This window comes from Saccopteryx bilineata, chromosome 2 (assembly GCF_036850765.1).
Source record: "Saccopteryx bilineata isolate mSacBil1 chromosome 2, mSacBil1_pri_phased_curated, whole genome shotgun sequence".
Taxonomy (NCBI): Eukaryota; Metazoa; Chordata; class Mammalia; order Chiroptera; family Emballonuridae; genus Saccopteryx; species Saccopteryx bilineata.
Genome location: NC_089491.1, coordinates 12,599,671 through 12,609,969, shown reverse-complemented (window position 1 = coordinate 12,609,969; position 10,299 = coordinate 12,599,671). Strand labels below are relative to the sequence as shown.

The window sequence follows — 10,299 nt, the reverse complement described above, 5'->3', positions numbered from 1 at the left end:
GCAAAAGCAGTAATAAGAGGAAAGTTCATATCACTTCAGGCCTATATGAACAAACAAGAGAGAGCCGAAGTAAACCACTTAACTTCACACCTTAAGGAACTACAAAAAGAAGAACAAAGACAACCCAAAACCAGCCGAAGAAAGGAGATAATAAAAATCAGAGCAGAAATAAATGAAATAGAGAACAGAAAAACTATAGAAAAAATCAATAAAACAAGGAGCTGGTTCTTTGAAAAGATCAACAAAATTGACAAACCCTTGGCAAGACTCACCAAGGAAAAAAGACACAGGACTCAAATAAATAAAATCCAAAATGAAAGAGGAGAGATCACCACAGACATCATAGAAATACAAAGAATTATTGTAGAATACTATGAAAAATTATATGCCACCAAATACAACAATCTAGAAGAAATGGATAAATTCCTAGAACAATACAACCTTCCTACACTGAGTCATGAAGAAGCAGAAAGCCTAAACAGACCAATCAGCAGGGAGGAAATAGAAAAAACTATTAAAAATCTCCCCCAAAATAAAAGTCCAGGCCCAGACGGTTATACTAGTGAATTCTATCAAACATTCAAAGAAGACTTGGTTCCTATTCTACTCAAAGTCTTCCAAAAAATTGAAGAAGAAGCAATACTTCCAAACACATTTTATGAGGCCAACATAACCCTCATACCAAAACCTGGCAAGGATGGCACAAAGAAAGAAAACTACAGACCAATATCTCTAATGAATACAGATGCTAAAATACTAAACAAAATACTGGCAAACCGAATACAACAACATATTAAAAAAATAATACATCATGATCAAGTGGGATTCATCCCAGAATCTCAAGGATGGTTCAACATACGCAAAACGGTTAACGTAATACACCATATCAACAAAACAAAGAACAAAAACCACATGATCTTATCAATAGATGCAGAAAAGGCTTTTGATAAAATACAACACAATTTTATGTTTAAGACTCTCAACAAAATGGGTATAGAAGGAAAATATCTCAACATGATAAAGGCCATATATGATAAACCATCAGCCAACATCCTATTAAACGGCATAAAACTGAGGACTTTCTACCTTAAATCAGGAACAAGACAGGGTTGTCCACTCTCTCCACTCTTATTCAACGTGGTGCTAGAAGTTCTGGCCAGAGCAATCAGACAAGACAAAGAAATAAAAGGCATCCATATCGGAAAAGAAGAAGTAAAGCTATCACTTTTTGCTGATGATATGATCCTATACATCGAAAACCCGAAGGACTCCACAAAAAGATTATTAGAAACAATAAACCAATACAGTAAGGTCGCAGGATACAAAATTAACATACAAAAGTCCATAGCCTTTCTATATGCCAACAATGAAATATTAGAAAACGAACTCAAAAAAATAATCCCCTTCACGATTGCAACAAAAAAAATAAAATACCTAGGAATAAACATAACAAAGAACGTAAAGGACCTATATAATGAAAATTACAAAGCATTGTTAAGGGAAATCGAAAAAAGATACAATGAGATGGAAAAATATTCCTTGTTCTTGGATAGGAAGAATAAATATAATCAAAATGGCCATATTACCCAAAGCAATATACAAATTTAATGCAATTCCCATCAAAATCCCTATGAGATTTTTTAAAGAAATGGAACAAAAAATCATCAGATTTATATGGAACTATAAAAAACCCCGAATAGCCAAAACAATCCTAAGGAAAAAGAATGAAGCTGGGGGCATTACAATACCTGACTTTAAACTATATTATAGGGCCACGATAATCAAAACAGCATGGTATTGGCAGAAAAATAGACACTCAGACCAATGGAACAGAATAGAAAGCCCAGAAATAAAACCACATATATATGGTCAAATAATCTTTGATAAAGGGGCCAACAACACACAATGGAGAAAAGAAAGCCTCTTCAACAAATGGTGTTGGGAAAACTGGAAAGCCACATGCAAAAGAATGAAACTCGACTACAGCCTGTCCCCGTGTACTAAAATTAATTCAAAATGGATCAAAGACCTAAATATAAGACCTGAAACAATAAAGTACATAGAAGAAGACATAGGTACTAAAATCATGGACCTGGGTTTTAAAGAACATTTTATGAACTTGACTCCAATGGCAAGAGAAGTGAAGGCAAAGATAAATGAATGGGACTACATCAGAATTAAAAGTTTTTGCTCAGCAAGAGAAACTGATATCAAAATAAACAGACAGCCAACTATATGGGAACTGATATTTTCAAACGACAGCTCAGATAAGGGCCTAATATCCAAAATTTACAAAGAACTCATAAAACTCAACAACAAACAAACAAACAATCCAATAAAAAAATGGGAAGAGGACATGAACAGACACTTCTCCCAGGAAGAGATACAAATGGCCAACAGATATATGAAAAGATGCTCAGCTTCATTAGTTATTAGAGAAATGCAAATCAAAACTACAATGAGATACCACCTCACTCCTGTTAGATTAGCTATTATCAACAAGACGGGTAATAGCAAATGTTGGAGAGGCTGTGGAGAAAAAGGAACCCTCATTCACTGTTGGTGGGACTGTAAAGTAGTACAACCATTATGGAGGAAAGTATGGTGGTTCCTCAAAAAACTGCAAATAGAACTACCTTATGACCCAGCAATCCCTCTACTGGGTATATACCCCAAAACCTCAGAAACATTGATACGTGAAGACACATGTAGCCCCATGTTCATTGCAGCACTGTTCACAGTGGCCAAGACATGGAAACAACCAAAAAGCCCTTCAATAGAAGACTGGATAAAGAAGATGTGGCACATATACACTATGGAATACTACTCAGCCATAAGAAATGATGACATCAGATCATTTACAGCAAAATGGTGGGATCTTGATAACATAATAAGGAGTGAAATAAGTAAATCAGAAAAAAACAAGAACTACATGATTCCATACATTGGTGGAACATAAAAATGAGACTAAGAGACATGGACAAGAGTGTGGTGGTTACCAAGGGTGGGGGGGAGGGAGGACATGGGAGGGAGGGAGGGAGAGAGTTAGGGGGGAGGGGGAGGGGCACAGAGAACTAGATAGAGGGTGACGGAGAACAATCTGACTTTGGGCGAGGGGTTTGCAACATAATTTGATGACAAAATAACCTAGACATGTTTTCTTTGAATATATGTACCCTGATTTATTAATGTCATCCCATTACCATTAATAAAAATTTATTAAAAAAAAAAAAAAAAGAAATTATCAAGACACACACAAAAAAAAAAAAAAAAAAAAAAAAAAGAAATAGGAATAATTCCAGTTTGGTAGTTGGTGGTGTAAGCTTTGACATTACAGTTTCTATGTTTTTGTCCAGTATTAAAAAGGTTTTATGAAGAAAGATGTTTAATTACAGCATAATTTTAAAAGAGAGTAATTAGTTTCAGCTTAGTTTCCATCAATAAGGGAAGATTTAAGGCAACTATGGCATGCTTCCATTGGCATATTATGTAACCATTAGAATTATGTTTATAAAAAGCTTATGATATAATTTGGGAAAAAAAGAATATAAAACTATATAGATGCATGCTTACAATCATTTTCTTCCAAAAAACCTAAATTTTCAAGAAAGTAACAAAACCTCCAAAAAAGTTGATTATCCTCCTTTTCCCACTTTGCATTTAATAATGATCACTGGAGAGAAAATAAACACAACATCATTTCCTTTGGGCTAACTGGTGGGTTAGTGCCCAATGAGACCCCTTTGTGTGGAATATGGTCCTACCTAAATTCTCAGAGGTCATTGGATCATTTGATTTTCTGTTTGGACCCAGCTGGGTCCATTCTCTTCTCTAATCCCTGGAGTTGGACCTACGGCAAAGTGTGCCTAAGGCCGGGAAAGCAGAGCCTGAAACAGAAGGGAGACCAGGGGGGCCTTGAAGGCCTTTCTCTGCGGGTTCATTCTCCAAGGTCCCAGCACAAACATGCCTCCCACAGGACATGTTTTCTAAAGAAGTCAAGGGGGAAATTGGACAATTAATCCAAGCTGATGGATGTCTTTAACCGGAAATTACAAGTTCTGCTCCCTATGCTCCAGGGTTCTCTTCTTGGCTAGTTATGCCCTTCAGTTCATAGCTCTAAGACTGGTAGACTAACGTGAGAGTCAGAGCTTGTAGCATTTCTTCTCGAAGCCCATGAATGTCTTGGACCTTGGACGCTGTCTCCTAATGAGATTCTCCAGACACACCAACTGGATCATAAATTGCAGGTCAGGTCAGTATTATGAATGGAATGGGTAGTATTGTCTCAGCAATATATGAATCTACACATGTGTATAGAAGAGGAAGATTAAGATTGCTTCCATGCTGATTTTGACATGGAATAGAAAAGACAATGAAAAAGACAGAGAGAGAGAAGAGACATGAAGTGACAGAAGAATGAAGACACAGCGGCAGAGAGAGTAAGATGGAAGGAAGCAGAAAATGAGGGAGAGAAAGATAAAGTGGTCCAGCCAAATAGCTCAGTTACTTAGAGCATCAACCCAATATTCCAAGGTTGCAGGATGATCCCAGATATAAGAAAAAAACCAATGATGACATGAATAAGTGGGACAACACATCAATGGTTCTCTCTCAATTCAATCAATCAATACTTTTTTTTAAAAGAAAGATAAAGTAAAGGGATAGATAGGAAAAGAGAAAGAGGTAAAAAGAAATTAAAGTGACCCAAGAGATAAAGACAGAACTACGGGGAAGCAGCATCTTTCAGGACAGACTCCCACTTCCTTTGGATCCTGACATGGAACACCAGACCCGGACCACCCACAACGCAGGCATTCCAAAACCATTTAGGTGGTTAAGCCAGGAGTTTAAAGAATGCCTCCGGCACTTTCAAACTATCTCCCTCACTGCAGTGTGGAGAATGAATTAACACACTACCCAGTTTCTTAAGGATCCTTTACTGAATTGAAATAAATAAAAGTATAAGTATATTAAAGAGTTTTCTTTATGGAATGCAACACTATTCTTTGCATACTTGCATTTAAAAATGTGCCTCTCATCTGAAATTTAACAATGGGGACTGAAGTCAAATCTTGTAAAGGTTGTATGCCACAGTTGATGGCTTGGAGTGCTCACCACAGAGCAATTTTGGGTCAATAACAGAGCTGAGACATCATAATCAACACATTCTTAACCTCAGTGCTAAAGATGCACAAATTCTATATTGTCAGTGAACCAAGAAGAGCTGGCTCACATTAGCATACCTCATTGACAATGTTACTAACTCTCTTATGTGCCAACATATAAGGAACATATGAGAAACAGGCTAAGTTTCCAGTTTCTGAAATAAAACATATATATTTATCATATGATGACTAAAAACAATTACTACAAAGCCCTTAATATTCTCAACCATTCTTCCTCCCCAGCAGACAGGGAACAGCATGTGGCCCAAGAACCAGAGCAGCGTGTCCGAGTTCCTCCTCCTGGGGCTCCCCATGCGGCCAGGGCAGCAGCGCGGGTTCTTCACCCTGTTCCTGGGCATGTACCTGACCACGGTGCTGGGCAACCTGCTCATCATCCTGCTCATCAGGCTGGACTCCCGCCTGCACACGCCCATGTACTTCTTCCTCAGCCACTTGGCCCTCACGGATGTTTCCTTTTCATCGGTCACTGTCCCGAAGATGTTGATGGACATGCAGACTAAGTACAAATCCATTCCCTATGCAGGGTGTATCTCACAGATGTATTTTTTCATATTTTTTACTGCCCTAGACAGCTTCCTTATTACATCAATGGCATATGACCGATATGTTGCCATCTGTCACCCTCTTCACTACACCATCATCATGAGGAAAGAGTTGTGTGCCTTACTAGTGGCAGTGTCCTGGGTCCTGTCCTGTGCCACATCCCTTTCCCACACCCTCCTCCTGACTCAGTTATCCTTCTGTGCTGCTAACACCATTCCCCACTTCTTCTGTGACCTTGGTGCCCTGCTCAAGCTATCCTGCTCAGACACCTTTCTCAACGAGTTAGTCATATTCACAGTAGGTGTGGCAGTCATTACTCTACCATTTATATGTATCCTGGTATCTTATGGTTACATTGGGGCCACCATCCTGAGTGTCCCTTCCAACAAGGGGATCTGTAAAGCCCTGTCCACATGTGGGTCCCACCTCTCTGTGGTGTTTCTGTATTATGGGGCAATATTTGGGCAGTACCTTTTCCCAACAGTAAGCAGTTTTATTAGCAAGGACATGATTGTGGCTCTCATGTACACAGTGGTCACACCGATGTTGAACCCCTTCATCTACAGTCTTAGGAACAGGAACATGAAAGAGGCCCTTGGGAAACTTTTCAGTAAAGTAAAATTTTTCTCACAGTAATATCTGTAACTTTTATTTAAATCAGAAACTCATTTTTGTTTATCTCACAGCTTTGATTTTCCATTTGAATATATCTGAATATGTTAAGGTCTCCTGAGCCATAAACACTAAGACAAATAATAGCATGTTGGATGTTCTTTGTAAATATTTCTTGACTATAATTTCTCATTCTCTTAACAATGCTTCCTCACAAATAATTTTTGATTAGCAAATGCTAAATTAATCTTCTTACTGATTTCTGCAACTTGGGGGCATAAATGATACAATAATATATATATATTCAGAAATATATATATATTCAGAATATATATATAAATTGAATATATATTCAGAAAATATACAGTTTTTTAATCTGTTATTTGAGGAGGTCTTTGAAACCTTTATATTTTGGGATCATAATCTTAGGCTTTAACACATCCCAGATTCTAAGGAATTAGCTATATTATTTCACTGCACAATCGTTTACAGATTAAATGGGTTTTCTTTTCATTTTATGTGTCTATTGAAATCAAAGAATACAACCTACTTGTCACTTAAATCAGAGGAAATGTATCACTCTGCTTCATGGTATAGAATGTTACAACTCTGAAGACAAAGGTCCCTGGAGGAAATCAAGACTGGCCAGGGACCACGCGGGCCAGTACTATGCAGTTGCCATTCCTGAGCCCCACATCCAGTCATTAAAGAAAGGGTGCTTCCTGCTGTCATCCTTTGTCAATACTATGACCACATGTTAGAGCACACTCTCTGAGCACTAATTGCTTTCCTACAAATGCCACTTCAGTTCCAGCAGACTATCCTTCACGAATATCCTGCCTGTTCAAACAGCCTTTTGTGACAACATGGATGGACCTTGATTTGAGAATATTATGCTAAGTGAAATAAGTAAGTCTGAAAAAGCTAAGAACTATATGACTTCACACATAGGTGGGATATAAAACTGAGACTCATGGACAGAGACAAAAATGAAGTGATTACCAGTGGCAGGGCTTTGACTTTGGGTGATGGGAGCACAATGCAATGAATAGTTCACATCCTGTGGAAATGTATATCTGAAACCTCTGTGTTCCTATGGACAAATGTCACCCCATTACATTTAATTTATAAAATCAATTTTTTAAAAAAGAATGTAAGCAAAGCATCTCAAGTTTTAGTGTGCATAAAAATTCCAGGAGAGCTGGTTAAAACGCAGGTTCCCGGGATCTACCACCATGAATTCCCACTCAGTAGTTCAGGGATGGGGCCCCCAACTTTGCACATCTTCTGCTCCCACATGATTCTAAGGCTGCAGGTCAGTGAGCGGTGGTGTGAAGAGCACTGGTGTAAGGGATCAGATCATGGAGCTTGTGGGCTGCACATTTGTAACACTTTCCCTGAATTCTGGGAGGGGGGAGTGAAACAAGGGAATGTTTCAATTATTTTAGCAGTAGAGAAATGCGCAGTTCACGTGGATATTTTCAGATTGATTAGGCTGCAGTAAATGTCTTTTTTCTACTCTCTAATGTCAGATGTTTTTTCCTAACCTATCAGATGCTCTTCCATATGTAATATTGACATATCAGATACTAAGGAACATGCTGTGTATCACCACACCAGACTACGTGTTCAAGGCAAATGAAGCCAAATTTTTTCAAAGGAGTAATTTGAAAAAATTACTCCTATATCCCTCAGCGGCTTTTGTCTTTATTAAGCTCTGTGGGATTTCAGTGCAACTTGTAATTTTGTTAGCGACATTCAAAAACAAATTTTAATACTTTTAACTAACAATTATTTCACATACAATGCACAATCAAATGTACATTTGTTCTTGTTTTCTTTTTGTTTTTTAGAGAGAAAGACAGAGATGGAGAGAGGACCAAATAGGGACAAACAGACAGGAAGGGAGAGAGATGAGAAACATTAATTCTTTGTTGTGGCACCTTAGTTGTTCATTGACTGCTTTCTCATATGTGCCTTGACTGGGGGGCTACAGCAGAGTAAGTGACCTCTTGCTCAAGCCAGTGACTTTGGGCTCAAGCCAGTGATCTTGGGCTTCAAGACAGTGACCTCTGGGTTTATAGGCTTATGTCAGTGACCATGGGGTCATGTCTATTATCCCATGTTCAAGTCTGTGACCCCACTCTCAAACTGGTGAGCCCACGCTCAAGCCAGTGACCTCGTAATTTCAAACCTGAGTCTTATGTGTCCCAGTCTGACACTCTATCCACTGCCCTACTGCCTGATCAGCCCATTGAAATCAGGCACATTTGTTATAAGACAGGACTTGATTTTAGAGCGTCTGTATGTCCACGAAGGGACACCTGAGTTCTTGACAAGGCCCTGAACAATTTTATGGCTTATGAGCTCATTCATGTCTAAAAGTCCCCATTTGACTTGCCATGCTTCTTGACATAGTCCACAAGGTAGCTTTTGTCTGGAATCCCATCCATAGTACCGTTACTGTGGGCATCAAGCTTTTACCCCTGTTTTCATCTGTTTCTGTGACTGCCCTCTACAAAATACAGTATGTTTACCCAACTTTATTCAAAAATATAATATTTCTTAGTATATAATCAACAGGGAGAGTGACATTTAAGGCTGTGGTGAAGCCCCAAACTCTAGTCTATTTGAGGTGTGAGCTGAAAATCAAAATATTTAAAAGAGTTTGATATTTGATATATGTGTCGACTATTAAAGAGCAACTTTCCCTTATTACTCATTAATGCCATTCTGTAAACTTTCACTTAGGCAACCAGTAAATGAAAACAATCTGGCTTTGTTGCCTGTCTTTCCACGGGGTTCCGCCTGGACTTGGATTCTTCATATATTTTTAGGGGCATTTTCAAAGTTAGGTTCTTTTCAAAGGAGCGAGACACAGGCACTAAGAAACATGGAGCCCATTGAAATAGACACTTTTGGAGATTTTAATGTAGCCTTGATCAGATGACTGAAATAGAGATTTCAAGGCTTGGTATAATCTTTAAAAAATCTCACAGTAAGTCTTCATGTTAATTCAATAAAAGATTGATTAAAACAAAATGCTTAAGTAGATTGATATATTGATATTGTGTGTAGCCTATGTATTGGTATGCATAGCAGTAGAAATGCTAATAACGTTACGTTCTTATAGCAGAAGAAAGCTATAACATACTGTTTAAATAAATTTTATTTGTGTAAATAAAATTTTATGAATAAAAACCATTTTTGAAAAGTGGAAAATGAATAATGAAGGGGTGATGTAATTTGACTTTATGCTTTGTTTTCATGTCTACATTGTTTGGATTCCCATCAGAGCAGAATTAATTGTTTAAGCAGCAAACCAAAAAGGAATATCACCCTGGCAGTTTGGCTCAGTGGATAGAGTGTTGCCCTGGCATATGGACATCCTGCGATTGATGCCGGGTCAGACCACAAATGAGAAGTGACCATCTGTTCCTTTCCCCCTCCCTCTCCCACTTCACTCCCTCTTCCCCTCCAACAGCCAGTGGCTCGGTAGGGTCCAGCGTTGGCCCCGGGTGCTGAGGATAGCTCGGTCGGTCTCAGTGTCTCAACCTCGGGTGCTAAAAATAGCTTGGTTGCTTCGAGCCTCAGCCCAAGATAGGGGTTGCTGGGTGGATCCAGGTGGGGGCACATGCAGGAGTCTGTCTCACTATCTCCTCTCTCTCACTTTAAAAAAAGAAGAAGAATGTTCATTGGGGAGAAAAATGCACCTTTACATCCCAAGTTATGGCCTAACTAGGCCAAAAAATTCAGGTAGGGCAGGGCCAGTCAGAAAGTCTTTCTACATCTCTGTTTGGGCTCACACTCACAGGGCATCCACCCTGATGTTCTTCCTGAGGACAGTGTGCCCCTAAAACCATCTGCCTCAGAATTACCCAGTCCCAGAGCTCATAGATGACCATCTCTGGAGGAGAAGCTTCGATCTGCATCTCTAACAAGCTCCCCAGGGGATGAT

The 10,299-nt window shown here is 38.8% G+C and overlaps 1 protein-coding gene across 1 annotated transcript; it reads left to right on the top strand.

Annotated features, from left to right (window-relative positions):
- Nucleotides 1–5,423: 5,423 nt before the first annotated feature.
- On the top strand, nucleotides 5,424–6,397 carry LOC136322745 (olfactory receptor 1J2-like). The gene has a single exon (XM_066254649.1). It carries the CDS (start codon nucleotides 5,424–5,426, stop codon nucleotides 6,363–6,365), a length of 942 nt encoding a protein of 313 aa, XP_066110746.1. The 3' UTR covers nucleotides 6,366–6,397.
- The last annotated feature ends 3,902 nt before the right edge of the window (nucleotides 6,398–10,299 follow it).